This window comes from Temnothorax nylanderi, unplaced genomic scaffold (assembly GCF_030848795.1).
Source record: "Temnothorax nylanderi isolate EJ_2023f unplaced genomic scaffold, tnyl_v1.0 TNYL_tig0552_pilon, whole genome shotgun sequence".
NCBI classification, from domain to species: domain Eukaryota; kingdom Metazoa; phylum Arthropoda; class Insecta; order Hymenoptera; family Formicidae; genus Temnothorax; species Temnothorax nylanderi.
Genome location: NW_027249614.1, coordinates 86,645 through 106,708, shown reverse-complemented (window position 1 = coordinate 106,708; position 20,064 = coordinate 86,645). Strand labels below are relative to the sequence as shown.

The 20,064-nt window shown below is 43.0% G+C and overlaps 1 protein-coding gene and 1 long non-coding RNA gene across 3 annotated transcripts; both read left to right on the top strand.

The window, feature by feature from the left end:
• The first annotated feature begins 654 nt into the window (after positions 1 to 654).
• LOC139783871 (uncharacterized) lies at positions 655 to 6,122 on the top strand. 2 transcript variants are annotated; one of them, XR_011721409.1, is made up of 5 exons: positions 655 to 820; positions 908 to 1,098; positions 1,186 to 1,379; positions 1,551 to 1,705; positions 5,017 to 6,122. It is a non-coding gene; the product is annotated as an uncharacterized lncRNA (long non-coding RNA). The 2 variants fall into 2 exon arrangements; XR_011721408.1 differs by lacking the exon at positions 5,017 to 6,122 and having other exon boundaries at positions 657 to 820; positions 1,551 to 1,706.
• A 12,595-nt stretch (positions 6,123 to 18,717) lies between these two features.
• On the top strand, positions 18,718 to 19,254 carry LOC139783870 (uncharacterized). The gene has a single exon (XM_071723027.1). The coding sequence runs from the start codon at positions 18,718 to 18,720 to the stop codon at positions 19,252 to 19,254; it is 537 nt and encodes a 178-aa protein (XP_071579128.1).
• Positions 19,255 to 20,064: the final 810 nt, after the last annotated feature.

Here is a 20,064-nt window from a genome sequence, read left to right as displayed (position 1 = left end):
TGAAATGGGATCTGCTACCGCACCCGCCGTATTCGCCAGACCTGGCGCCTTCCGATTATCACTTGTTCCGGTCGATGGCGCATGGCTTGGCTGAGCTACACTTGACCAATTTCGAAGAAGTGCAAAATTGGTTGGATGAATGGTTTCGGTCCAAAGACACGTTGTTTTATTGTCGCGGTATTCATGTATTGCCAGAGAGATGGCGAAAATTTATAGCTAGCGAGGGACGATACTTTGAATAAACCATTTTTTGTATTTCTCTTGAAATTTTCCATTTTTTATTGATCAAAAAAACCCGGAAACTTAGTTGCGCACCTAGTAGTCGCAGCGTAGCGTCGCGACGCCAGTTCCGGTGGAAGTTGTATCCTTCGTCGCGTCGTTCCCCGTCGTCTTCGAGGCAGCGCCCGAATATCCCGCCATTGCGAGCATCAAATTGAAACAACACAAATACGTGGGTCTCACATCGAGGATCGGATCAAATACATGCACGGCATTACACGGTCCCTCTGCGAAAGCATTCTCAGGCTCTCAGTTTACCTTATTAATACCTCTTCCGTATTCTCACCCCGAAGAAATCTAGCCATATTGACTTCTACCTACCTTCGTCCGAAGGCAGCTGGAGCCATATAAGGAAGAAAAAAAGAAGTCCGCATATCTCGACGAACATAGTATGTAAATAACGGATCGCAGTCTCTACGAAAGCTGTGCGGATCAAAACGTTGCCTTTCTTTACAATACCGTGGCAATATCCATGAAGATCCGGGTCTCACACATATAGACTGTGTTGCGCAAAGTGCGTGCATGTACACAAATATATGAGGTTAGCTTTGCTTAGATTTATTAAACTTTCAAAAGTAAAAATCATGATTGACTCCAATAAAATAGATGATTATTATGTAAATAACAGATCGCAGTCCTGAGAAGTCCGCATATCTCGACGAATACAGTATGTAAATAACGGATCGCAGTCTCTACGAAAGCTGTGCGGATCAAAACGTTGCCTTTCTTTACAATACCGTGGCAATATCCATGAAGATCCGGGTCTCACACATATAGGCTGTGTTGCGCAAAGTGCGTGCATGTACACAAATATATGAGGTTAGCTTTGCTTAGATTTATTAAACTTTCAAAAGTAAAAATCATGATTGACTCCAATAAAATAGATGATTATTATGTAAATAACAGATCGCAGTCCTGAGAAGTCCGCATATCTCGACGAATACAGTATGTAAATAACGAATCGCAGTCTCTACGAAAGCTGTGCGGATCAAAATGTTGTTGTCTTTCTTCACAATACCGTGGCAATATCCATGAAGATCCGGGCCTCACACATATAGGCTGTGTTGCGTAAAGTGCGTGCATGTACACAAATATATGAGGTTAGCTTTGCTTATATATATATATATATATATATATAGATTTATTAACTTTCAACAGTAAAAATCATGATTGACTCCAATAAAATAGATGATTCTAATACAATTCTTTTACAATAGCCATAATTTTTTGATAAATTTTTTATTACAATTAATATATTTGTTCTCTTGTAGATAGCTGGATGATCATATTTTATTTAAAATGAGCAGCAGTGATGATAATAGTTACTCATCGTCGAGAAAGCGTAGGAGATATAATAAGCTTCTCTTGGATCGTAATAGTATTCCTACAGTGAGTCGACAAACTTTGACACGATGGTCAAAATATGGTACGAGTAAAAATAAAAAAGTAAAATAACCAATCATTTTCCTCATTTCAAGTAATGCTAATAATATTAACACACGGAGAGAATTTTCTCTTAAAATTTACCCTGAAATCATGGTAGTTGTGGGACAACATGTAGGGGAGACCGGGGCCTAACCGTCAGTTTTTTTTCGGTGCCGATTTTTAACAAGAAAATAAATAATTTTAGTTAAATGTGGTATACCACTGTAAAGAGTGAACCTTTAGCTACAAAATTTATATAGGAAATTTTTATTTACGTCGCTTTGTTTAACCGGTATAGAGCGAAAACGACAACGGTGGAAAAATTGAAATCTAAAAAATGCCGGGGTTTAACCGTCACACTGCATTTTCAATACATATACGTACATCTAATCCTGAAAAATGATATAATACATCTTAATAATTGTTTTTTAAGAGAAAAATATAAAAATTTATTTAAAATTTTTATGCGAAACATTATTAAAAAATAGTTACGAGGGTTCCTCTTTCCGCAGAAGTCACTCGCCCGACTTGTTTCACTCCTCGACGTCCGATGACTCTATTCGGTGTCTGAACGGTTGTAATTCCCGTCTCATCCATATTCCATATGCAGTGAGCCTGGAAATGCCCGGAAATGCCTTGGAAATGCACCCGGACTGCTTACTGACGGATTAACCCCAAACACAAGTTTCAGGTTTGATCGCCCACAAAATATTAGACATCAACGATAATGAAAAAACTACACTGGATTCGTGTTCAGCATGCATTACTCTTTATAATCACGTACCTCGAGATTTGGAGAGCAAATATTATTGCAGATATTACAAAATTTCCACGCGCAGAAAATGTAACTTTCACCTTCCGAAAACACGTTTGCCCTCGTAAAAATCATAACACGGCAGGTAACCTGCCGAAACTCCGTTGGTCACATGGGTACCATAAGCAGCGTTTACAATGTTAATAGCGAGTTCGCACAATATACAGGTTCCGAGATATTTAATTTGACGGTTCAACCCCGGCGACGGTTAGGCCCCGGTCTCCCCTACCACCAAGAATTTTATGCGAGCTATTCTGATTAATATATATCATAATAAAAAATATTAATATCTATTACATTAAAATATAAAATATGTTTGATTAATTTTACTAAAATACATCTAGGAAATTTTAATAATTTTTAAAAATTTACCAATCTGCTTGGTAATTTTTATCAGGTTGTTTGTAAAATGTATTTTGTATATTTTAAAAATTCTTTGGTTGCCAAGTTGTCTCAAGTTTGTAGTGAATTTAAGGGTAAAATATAACAAAAAATTCTCTCTGTGTAGCATTATTACATCATAAAACTATGGTATTTTTTGTTTTTGGCACTGTTTCTACGTGGAAATCTCTGGTTCTTCCGATATGCAATCTTATAGATTAGAATAAAAAATCTGTAAATTGTTATTGTAACATCAATGATGAATCAGGAAAGTTATGATTATTCTGAATTAATAAACCCTTCGATTTAACAGTTTGCTAGCTATGTAAATGTTAATTCTTACTACGACATTAGAATAAACGATTAGAAAAATATATCAAGACTAATTGCAAAATAACATACATTCTAGATTTATTAAACAAAGAGAAGAATTTCCACGTCATATCATATATCGAAGCAAACTGTTTTATTTTAAACCGAAATATTATTGCTCTTGAATAAAAGTTTTGCAGTTCTGAAATGGGGAAAATGTATAACAATAATTATGCAATCATATACACGTACTCGTCTCTCGATTTACACAGTACTTTTTATACGCGGTTTTTTTTTAGGTGGTACTATATTTACGCGGTCTCAGATTAATGTACTGGCAGACTTCATTTACACAATTCTCAACGTCGTAAAAAAAACCCACGTGGAACGAATATTCCGCGTAAATCGAGGGACGAGTGTATATTCCCAATTCCAGTATTGATATCATATATTTTAGCTTTTTGATCGGTAGAGTTGTTTTTTCCCTATTTTGCTTCCTCATAGAGGAAGCTTTGTTTTCATAAATTTCGTATATGGACCTTTGATCGCATATAAAGTTAAGTCTAATCAACCGAATTTAAAAGAATTATATATGAAATAGGGGTAGAAAAGACTGAAGTAAAAATTGTTTTTTGAGTTTTCGATGCCAATGTGTTGCTTATGTTCTAAAACGTCGAAAAATCACGTTTGAACAAAATGTCTGTGTGTATGTATGTATGTATGTGTGTATCTTTTTTTTGTTTATGGTATAACCTCCGTGATTTTTTAGATATCGGGATGTTTTTTTTTTAATTGATAGAGTATCATGTAAGGAAGGTTGGGATTGAATTTGGTGATGATCGGTAAAGCGGTTCTTTTTTAATAAAATTTAGAATTTTGGTAGAAATGTTTGTGGTTGTTCTAACTTCCGCAAATTTGAAGATATCGATCTATTTCTAATTTTATTATATTCTTCAGTCTTTTCTACCCCTATTTCATATATAATTCTTTAAGATTTGGTTGATTAGACCCAGCTTTATACGCGATCAAAGGTCCCTAATTTTTAAAAAATTTGAAAAAAAAATTGTGCAAATTAGAAATTTGCACTTGGCTTCCTCATCAAATTAAAATTGCGCAAATTAGAAATTTGCACTTGGCTTCCTTATCAAATTGAGATGTGGAAATTTGCACATAGCAAAGTCACAATTTTCAAGTGAGAGAGTAGGAAATTAGCAAATTGAATCTACAACGTATTGCTACGCGCGAAAAGCTTCCTCTATGAGGAAGCCAAACTAAAAATTATGCATCTGATAAAATATAAGATTCCTCTTAGAGGAGCTTTGAGCGCGTAGCAATACGTTGTGGATTCAATTTGCTAATTTCCTACTCTCTCACTTCAAAATTGTGACTTTGCTATGTGCAAATTTCCACATCTCAATTTGATGAGGAAGCCAAGTGCAAATTTCTAATTTGCACAATTTTAATTTGATGAGGATGCTAAGTGCAAATTTCTAATTTGTTTTTAACTTTGTGAACGTTCATTACAATAAGTTTTTAAAACGTTTTACATTTTCTACATATTGTTTTTATTTACGATCGACTTTTAATGAAAATAAGATTAATATTTTATGTACATTGCAAAGAAAGTGTTCGTCTTGGAACATATTAAAAAAAATTATGTATAGTTATAATGTTAAAATTCCTTTTTAAAATGTTATAATCACTGAAATGTTATAAGCAGAACATCCGGGTTTCTAGTAAAAAGTAGTATTTTATGTTTATTCTCAAAATTAAATATTTTTATTGACAAAGTATTATTTTTTTAGGAAAACAAAATGAAAAATCATCACAACAAGTTTTACCTCCAACATTCTCTTTGAAATCTAATTGTGGAACAGCGAGAAAAGGTGATCGTGAACAATCAAGAAATCTAGATGTACGTTTTTTTAAAACTGGTGAGGATGAAAGTAATGAACATAATTTAATTGAATATGATAACGATGGAAAACAAAACTGTAACGAAAATAACGATATTGATGTTAAACAAAACCAAAATGATAATGAACTAAGCGAGAATGATGCGACTATAGGAGCTTTTGAACATAATTTTAATAATACAAGTATAAACGAAGACGAAAACATACAAGACAAGACTGTGATGTTTCAAGGCTCGCAAACAACAGTTTTAGAGGTTATTCTAATGATTCATACATATTGCGTGCGATTCAATGTGTCTGATGAAGGGAGATATGCTTTATTTGACATGGTTAAAACTTGGGCAGACCCAGAATTAAAAAATATTAATTTTTCAAAATATATGATAAGTAAACGTTTAGATCCTCCAGAAAATATATATCAGTATGTCTTTTATTGTACGAAATGCAACTGTCTATTAGGAAAATTTATACAAACAGATTTGTTGTCAAATACTCAACGTATTTGTGAAAAATGCCAAACAAGTTATAAAATAAGTACTAATGCAACGAATTATTTTTTAAGTATAAACGTGAAATTTCAATTAATGACACTATTAGAAAATGCAACTGCACGCAAAATGTTATTAGAAAATATAACTGTTATTAAGAATAGATTAAAGAAAAAAAATATAGATACTATAAAAGATGTGTACGATGGACAGCTGTATAAAAATTTATATTACAATGTACAACAAAATACTGTCTTATTAACTTTTAACTTTAACTCTGACGGTGCACCGATCTCTAAAAGCAGTAAGAGTGGTATATGGCCTATTCAAATTATAATAAATGAATTACCGCCTCGAGTACGGTTTAGGTACATTTTGCTTGCAGCAATGTGGATGACGACATCTGAACCAAGTCCAAAATTTATGAATTTGTACATGAAGGTATTTATTGATCAATTGAGAGATTTAATGCAAAATGGAGTTACAATAAAAATGTCTAACAATGAAGAGATTACCTTCGTATTGAAACCTCTATGCGCAACAGTAGATTCAGTAGCACGACCTGTTATGCAAAATCGTTTGCAATTTAATGGTCATTACGGGTGTAGTTGGTGTTGTCATTTTGGAAAATACGAAAATGGTGCTATGCGGTATCCTTTTGAAGACGATGATTCTCCTTTAAGGAATCACGATACTTTTATTCAAGATATGTTGCAAGCAGAAGAAGCAAACAGATTCATAATGGGCGTTAAAGGATACGCAGAAATTACTAATCTGCATAATTTTGATTGCGTATGGGGGTTTGCATACGACTATATGCACACTTTTTTACTCGGTACGGTTTGTGCTTTGTGGACGAAAATTTGGACTGCGAATGGAAAAGATGAATTTCATCTCACAAAGGACGACATAAAAAGAGTTGAGAAAAGATTATTAAACATTAGATTGCCTCGCGAAATTCACCGAACTCCTCGTTCATTCAATGCTGGGAAATGGAAGGCAAGCGAATGGAGATCCTGGGTCTTATATACAAGCATTCCATGTCTGTTAGGAATATTAGGAACACAATTTCTAAGTTCGTTTGCATTACTAGTACGTTCAATACACATTCGTTTATCTGAAAATATAACGGTAAAAAATCTAGAACAATGCAAAATAGATATTATTCGGTTTACTGGAAATTGCGAACAGTATTACGGACTTTCAGCCATGACTTTCAATACTCATGCTCTACTACATGTAATTGATCACGTGTATAAAAGTGGTCCACTTTGTATGACTTCTACTTTTCCATTCGAAAATGGAATTTTCGTATTAAAACAAAAATTAACAGGCCCAAAAGGTGTTCTAAAGCAAATGTCAAAACGTTTAATTCAAAAAACTATACTGGAAAGCAAATTATTGAATTCATGTGACAGTATTTCTTCAAGTTATTGTAAAAATTTATTGAACAACAGTTATATATTAAGGCAAAACATCTCCAAAATCTGTGCAAATTCGTATCTTTTAGACATGGACAATAATGTAGATGAAGATATTAAACAGCTTATTAATAATAAATTTCACGATAACGTTGATATGAATGATATACAAGTTTTTAATGGTATGTATCATGAAAACGTTTTATATAGAACGAGTGACAAGAGAATTAGAAAAACTGATGATAGATTTTTTGAAAATGTATATGGTAATATTGTACAAATATTTAAAATAGTTTTGTATAATAATAAATGTTATATATTAGGATATGTATATATTGTGCAACCACTATGCATTGAAAATATAATAATTGATTCAATTTTAGAAGTAGTGTCAAAGTCGCTCGATTTAGAGTGGTTCAGTTTAGATATTATTAAGAAGAAAGTTGCACACATTAATATTGAAAACATCATATTTTTGTCACATGCCAAATACGTTTGAGATTTAATAGCTATAGTATATTATATGTAATGTATCTTTTTATAATTTAAAGAATGTATATTTATAAAAGAGAATACAAAAGACACAGATACTTACTCATTTATCCTACCTCTAAATTTTTAGATAGGAATTATATATATAAGACACTTTTCTGTGACCGTTTTTAGTTAATTTTCTATGAATATTATTGCTTCATGAATATAGCCAGCAGTATCATAGTAAAAGAAACAAAGCAATCATATATACATTACTAGCGGAAATTATAGGGCGAAGGAGAAAGGAAGGAAAGGAAGAAGTATGGAGTTAACGAACAGAATAGAGGAGAAGAAGTGGAGGAGGGATGAGGAGAATAGAATATTATTGAATATCATCAAATAGGAGAACAGAATATTATAGAATGTTATAGAATGGAAGAACAGAATATTATAGAATATTACACAATAGGAGAATAGAATATTATGCAATATCATAGAGGGTGCATTTCGTTTCATGCATAATGCGCATAGTGCATCATTTATTCTTGTTGTTCACCAACTGTTACACAAGGATAAATGATGCATCATGCGTATCATGCGTGAAACGGAATGCACCCAGAATAAGAGATTGGAATATTATGTAATATTATGGAATAGGAGATTTGAGTATCTATTATTGAATATCATAGAATAGGATAATATGTATATAATATTATAGAATATTATTTAAAACAAGTACAGATAGAATATCTTAAATAGGAAAATAAAATATAAAATAATATTATTCAGTACAAATACAGAATATTAAAGAATACCATATAGAATAGGAAAACAGAATATTATAAAATATTATTCAGTACATGCAAGTACAGAATATTATAGAATATCATAGAATAGGAAAATAGAATATCATGGAATATCATAGAATAGGAGGATATAATATTATATAACATTATACCATATTATTCAGTAGAAGTACAGAATATTATAAAATATCATAGAATAGGACAATAGAATACTATAGAATATCATAGAACAGGAGGATATAATATTATAGAATATTATAAAATATTAGAGAATTGAATATTATGAAATATTATAGAATAGAATATTGGAATATTATGTAATATCATGGAATAGGAGATTTGAGTATTATTGAATATTATGGAATAGGACAATAGAATATTATAGAATATTATTCAGTACAAGTACAGAATATTATAGAATATCATAGAATATAGGAGAATAGAATATTATGGAATATCATAGAATAGGAGGTTAGAATTTTTATGTAATATCATGGAACAGGAGATTTGAGTATTATTGAATATCATAGAATAAGACAATAGAATATTATAGAATATTTTTCAGTACAAGTACAGAATATTGTAGAATATCATAGAATAGGAGATAGAATTTTATGGAATATTATAAAATAGAAGAATAGAATATTATGGAATATTATAGAATAGAAAAACAGAATATTATTGAATATCTAATGTGACGTGACATTAGTCACGTCCCCGGCCCGGAGGGTAGCTCGGCCGAGGTGGGCGTCAAGGGTGGTGCCTCCACCCGAGCGGGCGAGGCGTTAGAGCTATCGTTAGGCTAAATTTTGTAAGACTTGCAGGTTATGAGCGAGGGGTGCGGAGCAGATGGCCAGGGACTCATGTAACGACGTAAAGTCGCACCGCGGGATTATTGCAGGTGAACAGCCGGAAGCTTACCGGGGAAGGACGGCCGACGGTCGGGTCACGCTGGGGCCCACAGCCGGGGCAGCCGAGCGCCTGGAACGAAGAACGCGTAGCCCGCAACGACGGATGACGGCCCGGGGCACGAAGGGACCGAGGAGGGGGACGCCCCGACGAAGGTCCCCGTCCTACGATAAAATCACTACCGGAATTCCGCCACCGGTCGACGGGCCATGGCCCGTCCAGCCTGGTCGTCGACGGACCGGTCCTCGAGTCGCGGCCTGGACAGCCGGACTCGATGTGGATTTGAAACACCCGCCGGTAGGTGGAGGCGCGTGCGAGAGGCGCCCGGACGGGCGCAGCAGGCGCATAGGGCGCAGCAGGAGTCGGGTGCGGCAAGCGCGCGAGGCGGCGATCGCGCAAGGCGCCGGAAGTCGGGCGCGGCGATCGCACGATCGGCAGTGGTGCAACCCCGGCGCGCAGGCGCGCGGGCCCAGCGTGGTCCCGCCGGACCGGAGGGAGTTACTGTCGTGCGAGCCGAGGTTGCGAACGGTACCAACCAGCCCCTGCGAGCGATTCCGGAATAAGGCTGCCGGCGAAGGACGAAGGACAATTGTAAAGCCACTGCTCACGCATCCAAAGTAAGATCGCCGCGATACCGAGGCCCTCCCGGGAGTCGCGTTGTGCCGCGAGAATGTGTTATCGCTATTAGAGAATCGAGAGAAATACCGCGGGAGGGCCCGGCCGAGAAAACGAGAGTTGTGCTGCCCGTCTCGGGGATTCGGAAGTGCGGCCGCCGACAGTCAGCGTCTCGTAATTTGTCTGATTTCCGCGTAATTTGAGTCGTCCGATTTCTGTGTGATTTCCGTCGGATGCGTTTAGTTTCCGTGTGATTTTCGTGATATCGTTGTGAGAACCGGAGCGTGATGTGTCGTGTGATTTTCGTAAGGTCGTTGTGAGAATTCGGTGGGGTTTCGTGAACGGGAAGATGCGCCGGGCGTAATCGAGCCGTTTTAGACGGAGTGCTCTTCGCACGACCGGGCACCGTATCATCGCGGGGCCGTAGCGTGGCCTACGCGTGATCGCGTCGCGGCGTGCGGGGCATCGCTGTGTGGTATTGCGGACCTCGCGAGGCTTCGTGCGTGAAGACCGAGGTCAATCGCGGGGTCAATCTGGGACTCGCGTGATCCGAAGGGATTTGCGGTCATTTTTTGGGAGATTATCGTGTCGTGTGTCGTTGCGTTCGTTGTAAGTAAGTGTGCGTCGATGCCGCGAAATCCGGCGGAAGATTCATGTATCGTCCGGCGTAAGGTATCGCTCGCGTTAAGGTCTCGGTCCGCGTAATGTTTGCATAAAAATGTATCGCTCACGGGAGCGTATCATTCTCGTGTCAATGTGTCGTCTCGCGTAAAGTATTCGTGATATCGTTCGTGTCGCGTTAAAATATCAGTTGGCGTAGAGTATTGTGTCGCGTTAGAGTATCGTTGCGTAAGGCACACCCCGCGTTAATGTATCGTCCCGCGTTAGAATATTGTTCCGCGCTCAGTATTGAGTGGCAACGAGATACTTCGCCGATCTCGCGAAGCGTGGCGGGACGCGCTGTGACCGTTGTCGGTCCTTTGCGGAAAACCATACTCTATCCTGTCTTCTTTTTCTTATTAAATATACTCGTTTGTTATTTAAGTGCTTTATTTCTTTGTGTGTCAATTGCGCTGCGCTCCCTCTCCTCCCTTCAACCGAGATCCACCAGCGGTCTCGCTTATGGACTGCACGCCTGAGATATTTTGCGTTTGAGAGTCAGAGTTGGAATTAGAGTAACGTGGTGCGCGTATTCGCACCTGGCGCCCATTATCATATTGGAGAAAGTGTCCGGTCAAGCTACCATCTGGCTATAGAGATTTCGGGAAACTATCATATTAAGCCTGAGAAAAGGCAAAGCGACGGCGCGCTCCTCCACGGCCGGCGAGACCGTGAGGACATCGTCGTCGTCGTCATAAAATTTTGGCGCCCAACGTGGGGCCTCTCGCCCGAAAATTTCAAATAAAATTGGAGGAAAAATCGGGAGAGAGAGCGTGCGCAATTAAATTTATTTTGTGTTGCTATTATGTTTATGTGTTTCCCTGTATGAATGTATTATATTGAGTTAAGTGAAATTTCGTGGCCCTGGAATTTTGGTGCCATGTTCGTTGTGCGTGATATCGAGTGAAGGCCGCTTTCACTCGGGCTTTGTTTTGGTTCGCGTACGGCCGAGGTTCGGGAACTTGAGTTTTTCCGTCGTTCCTTGTACCGGATTCCTGCGTGTTTACGGTTTCGGGAGCCGTGACGATTGAATTTCGCGAAAGTGAATAGCGTCCGATAATATTGCGGCTGGCATACATTCGTTGGGTTCGCGAATTCTCGGATAGGACCTTAATTTCCGCGTATCGAGAAGGGACATAAGATTTTCGGTTTCGCGCTCGGTAGTTGTAGCCATTAAGTAAACATAGGACCCATTCGCGGGGGCTGGGGAAAAACGGTGGGACCCCGCGGAATGCGGGAGGGAGATTCGCCTCATCGGTGGATTAACCGATGGACGTTGAAAGAGGCGCGTCAGCACTTAGCGGATCGGGTTGGGTACGGGCGGTATATTGCCCACCTTTCGTTCGCGTTTGAGAAGTTTCGAGGAAGCGGCCTCGAGCGAAATGAACAATCAGCAACCGCCCCCACCTCCACCCACCATAGAGATACAGAACGCCAGTCCCCATGGGGCCAACGGGACGATCCCGCGAGACCCGGCTACGGGAAGGGAGGACCCTTTCGCGAGTCTGGGCGCGTATGGCTTGCCACCCGCCCTCACCGCCGAGACCGGGGGAGGGAAAGGTTATCGGATGCCACCCCCGCGAACAGAATACCCGTCGCACGTCAACGATCGGCGAGATACGCGCGGATCCGCGGCTGAGGCCTATAATTTAATGAGGAAATGGAACTTACATTTCTCGGGACAGCGCGGCAGTGATGCGGAGGCGTTTCTGTTACGCATTCAGGAGGCTCGGGCGATTCTTCCGGTAGATGACGCCGATCTATTTAGATGCTTGCCCTTATTTTTATCGGGTACCGCGTTATATTGGGTTAGGTTAGAAAGCCAGAATTGGCGGGATTGGCGGGATTTTGAGCACGCGTGGCGATCTAGGTTCGGTGATCCGGATTACTTATTTACACTCCGGGAGGAGATATTGCGAAGAACGCAGGGGGAACACGAGTCGGCGGTTGATTATTTAACATGTTTGCGGGCATTATTCGCAAGGATGAGCCCTCCGTGGTCTCTCGCGGAGCAACTCACGCTTGCTCATCGCAATCTACTACCGCGATTGCAGATTGCCATACGTCGTTTTGACTTCTCCGATTTTCACACCCTAGAGGATCTAGCCACACGAATGGAACGCAGCTTCCTCGCCGATAGGACGTATCGAGCCCCTTTACCGCCGGAGCAGTCCATTTTTCCGGACTTAGCGTATCACGCCCCAAAGGGGAAAGCGCGAATTCCGAGTACGGTTGCCGCGGGGGAAATCGTCGATCGGAAAACTGGAACCAGACAAAGAGCCTCGAAAACCGTCGCCACCACGGTTGCCGCTACCGCGAGCGTGCCTACTACAGTCGCCGCGTCGGGGTCGGTCCCCGAGGATACCGACTTAAAATGTTGGAACTGTGACAAGTCGGGACACCGCGCGCGTGCTTGCAAAGAGGTTCAGCGACAATATTGTTATCGGTGCGGCAACCCGGGATATACAACGCGAACGTGCCCTAGATGCTCGGGAAACGCGAAAGGGGGTCAGTAGGACGGGTCCCTACGCCCCCAACTGTCGAGGACGAGGCCCGAACCGCGAATACCCGTGATAAGAAGCTCTCACATTCGTACGTGACACTCGACCCCGCCGAATTCCCGCCGCTAAAATACCTCAAGATCCGGGTGGGCGGCCGCTCCATAGTAGCGCTGGTAGACTCGGGGTCGAGCCTGACGCTTTTTGGCCGCGAGGGGATGCAAATAGTCGATAGCTTGGGCATCCAAACCACACGCGGAGGGGGTGCTAAGATCCGAATGGCAAACGGACAGATAGCCCCGATTCATAGAGAAGCTTCGCTCCCAATCCATCTGAGGGACAGGAGTCGGAAAATTTCAGTAGGGATATTGCCAGACTTGGCCGTGCCGTGTATAGTGGGGATGGACTTCCTGACAAAGTTTGGTATCGCGTTGGACTTCGGAAAGGGGGACTGGTATTTCGCGGATAGACCTCGCGCCCGTTACCCGTTTAATTCCGGGAAAACGGATTCCGCGGAGACGGATTCTCGCGTTTGTTGCGGATTGGCGGAGTTAACGAAAGACCAGAAAAAACACCTCAAAAATTTTTTACGGAATATAGTCAAGCCATCGGAAAATCCCGGCCTAACCGACCTGACGGAACACAAGATTGAGGTGGGGGACAATCCTCCATTGAAACAGCGTTGTTACTTAGTCTCACCAAAGGTTCAGGAGGCGATCCGCGCGGAGGTAGATAAAATGTTAGCCGCCGGTATAATTGAACCGTCCTCCAGCCAATGGTCGAACCCAATCGTGATGGTAAAGAAGTCGAATGGCAAATACCGATTCTGTCTAGACTTCCGCGGAGTAAACAAAATGTCAAAAAAAAGACGCGTATCCGATACCACCGATGGAGGGGATACTAAATAAGTTGCGTTCGGCAAAGTATATATCCACAATCGATCTCAGCCAGGCTTATTTTCAAATCCCGCTAAGTAAAGACAGTAGGGAGATTACCGCGTTCAGCGTTCCGGGGAAGGGCTTGTACCATTTCGTTCGAATGCCATATGGGTTGACGGGTGCCCCCGCTACGTTCCAACGCCTGTTGGACAGCTTGATAGGCCCAGAAATGGAGCCCTTTGTTTTTGCATATTTGGACGACATTATTATCGCGACAGAGACCTTTGAGGAACACCTCGAATAGCTAAAGCGAGTGATGGAAAAAATTTCCGCGGCGGGGTTGACGGTAAACATGGAAAAGTGTGAATTTTGTCGGTCGCAAGTCCGATACTTGGGCTTCGTCGTGGAGGGGGGGGCCTAGCGGTCGATCCGGAGAAAACGCGCCCCATAATGGAGTACCCGGCACCGCGAACTCTCAAGCAATTACGTAGATTCCTCGGGATGTCCTGGTATAGAAAATTTATACCGCGCTTCGCGACGTTGAGTGAACCCTTGACCCGCCTTTTGAGAAAAGGCAGGCGCTGGGAGTGGGGGGATGAACAGGTTCATGCCTTCAACAGTATTAGGGACAGTTTGATGGCGGCCCCCGTCCTAGCATGCCCAGATTTTGAGGAGCCGTTTGTGTTACAGACCGACGCGAGTTCGGTCGGGTTGGGGGCGGTCCTAACACAAAATCTGGGAGGCGAGGAGCGCGTAATAGCATATGCCAGTCGCGTGTTATCGGACCCCGAAAAGCGGTACTCGGTGACGGAGCTAGAGTGTTTGGCCGTGGTGTGGGCCATCCAGAAGTTTAGGCCTTACTTAGAAGGGTATAAATTCACAGTGATTACGGATCACAGTAGCTTGCGGTGGCTCCACAACCTAAAGAATCCCACGGGTCGTTTGGCCCGCTGGGCGTTGGAACTGTTGGAGTACGATTACACCGTAGAGTACCGAAAAGGGGCCCTACACCACGTGCCGGATGTTTTATCGAGAATGTATGAGAGCGTGGAGGGTCTCGTGAATGCCGCGGTCGAGATCGAGGAATGCGAGGGTACGAGCGATGAGTGGTACAGAAAACGGTATAGGGAGGTAGCGACGGATCCGAAACGGTATGCCCACTGGAAGATCGTTGATAAACAGCTGTATTTTTTGCGACTGCGACCGGTTATCTCGGATATAGTGGAGGATTTGGACCGGTGGAAGTTAGTGTTGCCGAAAGAATTACGTGCAGAGGCACTTCGCGAATCCCACGACGCTCCTCAGGCCGGCCATTTGGGAGTCGAGAAGACATATCAGCGTCTCGCTGTGTCTTATTATTGGCCGAACATGTTCAGCGAGGTTACCCGGTATATTCGAACGTGCGACACGTGTCAGAGGACTAAGGTCGAGCAGGCTGGTCCCGCGGGTTGGATGGGTCGACGCGTAATTGAGGGGCCGTGGGCCGCGATTGCCGCCGACATAGTGGGGCCATTACCGCGAAGTAAAGCCGGATACAGTTATCTCCTGGTGATCCAGGATTTGTTTACTAAGTGGATAGAATTAAAGCCATTACCGGCGGCCACGGGCCCGAAGATTCGAGAGGCCTTGGAGGACCCTGTCGAGACGCGGTGGGGGACACCTTGAAATCGAAGGATAAACCCTTCGTTTCTGTAAAGAGCCGGGACGTCATCGCCGACACACCCGACATGTCCCACAGCAAAGGGGAACCCAGGGTGCGGCAGAACAAGGACGAAGTGCAGAAGGGGCAGGAGGTGCAGTTGACAGAGGTGCACCAGGACGACGAAGGTCACGTAAGCCTGACCCAGAGGAACCAGACGGACGACAAAGACGTAAGCGAGTCTCCACAATTCGTGGAACTTGCCGATGAGGAGGTGGAGAGGCTCATGGCGAGGGGCATCAACCGTATCACGGAAACAACGTCGCCGGGGAGCCAGTTGTTCGCAGCAGAGGAGGAGGTACGGCAGGAGCCGCAACCAGAGGGGACAGAACGGATGACCGAGGGCAGCTACACCCAGCTGTAGAACGAAAGATCCCTTTTTAATAATGTACCTGTACGAATCAACGACAAAGCTATTCGAGTCAATTTTATTTTATGTGTGAGTTTTATACTATACGTTTTATTAAAGAAAATATGATTAAGGTTTTAGATAGATATAGATACGGCAGCGAGCCGACGAAATAAATTAAGATTATTAATAATAAAGAAAGGAGACATTTACACCTAATACAAATACACGAAATACTTACCTATTAACATTCCTCCAATCCCAGATAATCGTCGAAGCGACAAGCACGTAAAACACATTAACATATTCACTGAGATGGATTCAGATAAATTCAAAATAATAATACTTACGTTCATTTTTATTCTCTTTGCCATAGCGGTAGTTAGCATACTGCTACTGGTATATTCTTATAAAGTAGAGTCAGAATCACATTGCTTACCATGAAATTTAAAGAATACATAATTGTTTCATTCATAATATTTTTCCCTTTATTCACAAGTTTCCCAGACACGGATATCATAATTACACTATTCCTATTATTCACACTTTACATAATAATTCTTGGAGCGGGAGTAGATCCGCGACCGATCCGCGAGTGACGGTCTTATTTAATTATAACATTTAAGCTACACTTTTAACGTTACTAACGAGCAGGATATATTCCTGAATAAACATATATTTCATTTAATTTTTTCAAGCGTCATTTACAATTACACTTTGTGACACCTACTACACTTTACAGGCCCTAAGCCGATGAGAGAACGCCGAGACAATCTGTAAGTGGAAGAAATTCCAAGTCAGCATAATCAACAATTTTATAAAGTTATATTAACATTTCAAACGTTTAAGCAATAATATTAAGGCCTTCAGCCGACGAGATGCACAAGGTGCACGAGTACAATTAAATTCACACTTTATTCAACATATCTAAAGATTTTATTACAGAAACGACCCTTTGGGGCAATATTCAATTAATTATATTCATTTGCAACATTTTAAAACAATTAACAAGATTTACACTTTTTTATTACACCTTTTACACTTTCTACACCTGTTTCTTAGATTCAGCGTGCGAGACGAGCCAGCGAAGGCTCTACACTTTAAACTACACTTTTGACACTTTCTACACCTGTTTCTAGATTCAGCGTGCGAGCCGAGCCAGCGAAGGCTCTACACTTGTCATTTACACTCATTACACTTTCTACACTTGCATGTTAGATTTCAGCGTGCGAGACCGAGTCACCGAAAGGTGCTACACTTTTACACTTTCTACACTCGACGTCTTAGAATAAGCGTGCGAGATGAGCCAGCCACGGCGGTTACACTTTTGATACACTTTTAGCACTCGGAGTGCAGATTCATTAAATTCATAGAATTTTCAGCGTTTTATTTACAGTTACATCTCACGGAAGAGAAACCGGCCAAATGGAGTTGTTCCAGGCAAAGATTTATTTAACATTGCAGATAGCATTGATTTTCATTATATTCAGTTACACTTTTTTTTTCACTTTTATGTACTTTCTACACTTTTAGACGGCATTGAGCCGATTTGATATTATATTCATTAATTTAATATTTAAACATTATTCCCTGTCAATTTAAGAATTCGTTATTATGCGATTATGCGTGCGGTAATTTTAAGCCGCGTTATACTTACCTTTTATACTTACCTTTATTACACCGACTCCGGTGATTAGATGAGACGATTCCATAGCGATCCTGGGTACCTGAAAGAAAAGAGAAATACTTACCTGGTTTACATTGGATTCGTCTTTTGTGACGTTGAGAGTCGCTCGATAATAATCGAGTGACTTTGAGTTCGCTTGCGCGAAGTTTGCGTGCAGCGACGCGTTTGGTTCACGCGGGTGCGAAAGCCAAGTCGCGCCGTTGCACTTTAGTGTAGCATCTCACGAAAAGGTGCCGAGTCCCAACAACGACTCGGCAAGCGAAGTGCAGATGGAATCGTACCATCTACACCCGAAGGTGCGTTCCGCGAGTGCGAAGGCTGCGCGCCTAAAATGAGGACTCAGCGCATGCGTGAGTCTAAGGTGGGAGAACTCGACCCGTTCCTCCCGGACAGTCCGTCGCGAAGTTTCGAGACGATAACACGTACCACGGTTTCGTCATACAAATCGAACAAAGGCGGTCTTATCCCGTTATCCGCTAGCGTCAGTAGCGTGATTGAACATTAATTAGAGACAGTGAGTGCGTGATACGGGATATCCTATTGCGCTTATATTGATCGTTAAGATCCGCTTTAACCGAAATAACGGCGTTTCGATAACAACTCGACGTAGCAACACGCGATCGAGCGAACACGTGCGTTAGGAGAGATTGCTGTACAATCTAGTTTTAAATAAATTATTATTTGTTTATAATAAACAAAAAGCATCATTTCGCGACCCCAGTGAGTATCCTATCCTCGTAAATACGTTCGCTTAACAAGGGCGTGGCCGACGGCCTTGAACGCGCCTGCGACGTGAATCGACAGCCATCTTGCCGAGAAGGAAGGACGGGGCAACGCAGTTGAACAAGGTTTCTGTATTCGATCCTAAAAATACAGTGGCGACCGTAAACACAGCCCAAGTAGTAAGTGGCTATATTTAATAATATTAACAATTCCATTCGTTGTTCCGGTCACAACCTAAGATCCTCCTCAGCGATAACGGGACGGAGTTTGTTAATCGCGTGATCAAGAGTTTTGCCGAGGAAAACGGTATCACGCACACTACCGTGCCGCCATACCATCCGCAAGCCAACCCCGTAGAGAGGGTTAATCGGACTGTAAAAACCATGATCGTGTCGTTTATCGAGAGGGACCACCGGGAGTGGGATAAACACCTCCCGAGTTTTCGTTTCGCTTACAATACCGCGTCGCATTCGTCCCTGGGAACGTCCCCAGCGTTCGTGAATCTCGGGCGCGAATTGATACCGCCGAACTCGTTGCGTGACCGTGGGGAAGAGGTGGATCAGGTTGAACCGCGAGACCCTGCGGCGTGGTCACAGCGCATGACCGAGTTGCGGGCCATCCGAGAATGGGTGGCGGAAAATATGGACCTCGCGAATCAGAAGCAGGCCGCGAATTACAATTTGCGGAGACGGCCGCGAAGGTTCCGAGTCGGGGACTTGGTATTAAGGCGGCAGCACGTGCTGTCGTCAGCCGCACAGAATATTGCAGAAAAGTTGGCACCCAAGTTCCAGGGACCGTTGCGGGTGAAACGGGTGATCTCTCCGGTTGTGTATGAGTTAGCACAGCTGAACGGATCAACCGTGGGTAAAGTGCATGTGAAGGATGTAAAGCCGTACTACCCCCCTGTCCCTGACCCGTAGGAATTTCCGCGAGAGACGAGAAGCAGTACCGCGGCGGAATTAGTATGGCCCAACGATTCATGCGTAGGGTGTGGTTCACCTTCTGGGTGGACCACTTGGACGCGTAGATCGCCGTCGACCGGGCCGACCCGCTGTTTTGGGACGACTTGGGCCAAACCCTGGAGCTGATGAGGAATGCCCTGAGGGCCCAGGGGGCGCGGTAATGTACGAGGTTCCGCGCCAAAGGAGCCAAGCCGCCCAGACGGAGAGGGCGGGCCGTGACAGAGCGGCCCAGACGGACACGATGGCCCAGGAGGTGCCCGGGCCCCTGCCCCGGACGGAGCGCGCGGTACAGACGTGGCTGAGTGGGCGGGATTTCCCGCGCCTGGGGAACCCAAGGGCGCGGAACGGGATGGAGCGCGGCACCCAGACGGACACGGCCGTCTCGTGTCAGATCGGCGCGCAAACCCGGGCCCCGTCACCGCCGCCAGAAAGATTCCCGAGGGGCTGCTGGAACTGCCGCGAGTTGGGACACGCGTACAGCAACTGCCCCCACCCCCGGCGACGATTCTGTTTCGGGTGCGGAGCCGGGGGGGTGAAGGTCAGCGGATGTAGCCGCTGCGGACCGGGTTACCGCGAACAGGAGCCGTATGGCGCTCAGCGGGGACCCCGGGACCGCCACCGCAGCCGCAGCCGGCCAAGGAGGCCATGAGGAACTGCGTCCGACGACCCCGGGCGGGGACTCCTGTCGAAGTACCGCGGTTGAGACCCTACCTAGCGTGTGGATTTCGAATAAAAGATTATTTTGTACTTGTGTGTAAGATCCTTTTC

Excerpts from the sequence above, each read along its gene's own strand:
- LOC139783870 (XM_071723027.1), top strand. The coding sequence starts at position 18,718 with ATGATCGTGTCGTTTATCGAGAGGGACCACCGGGAGTGGGATAAACAC.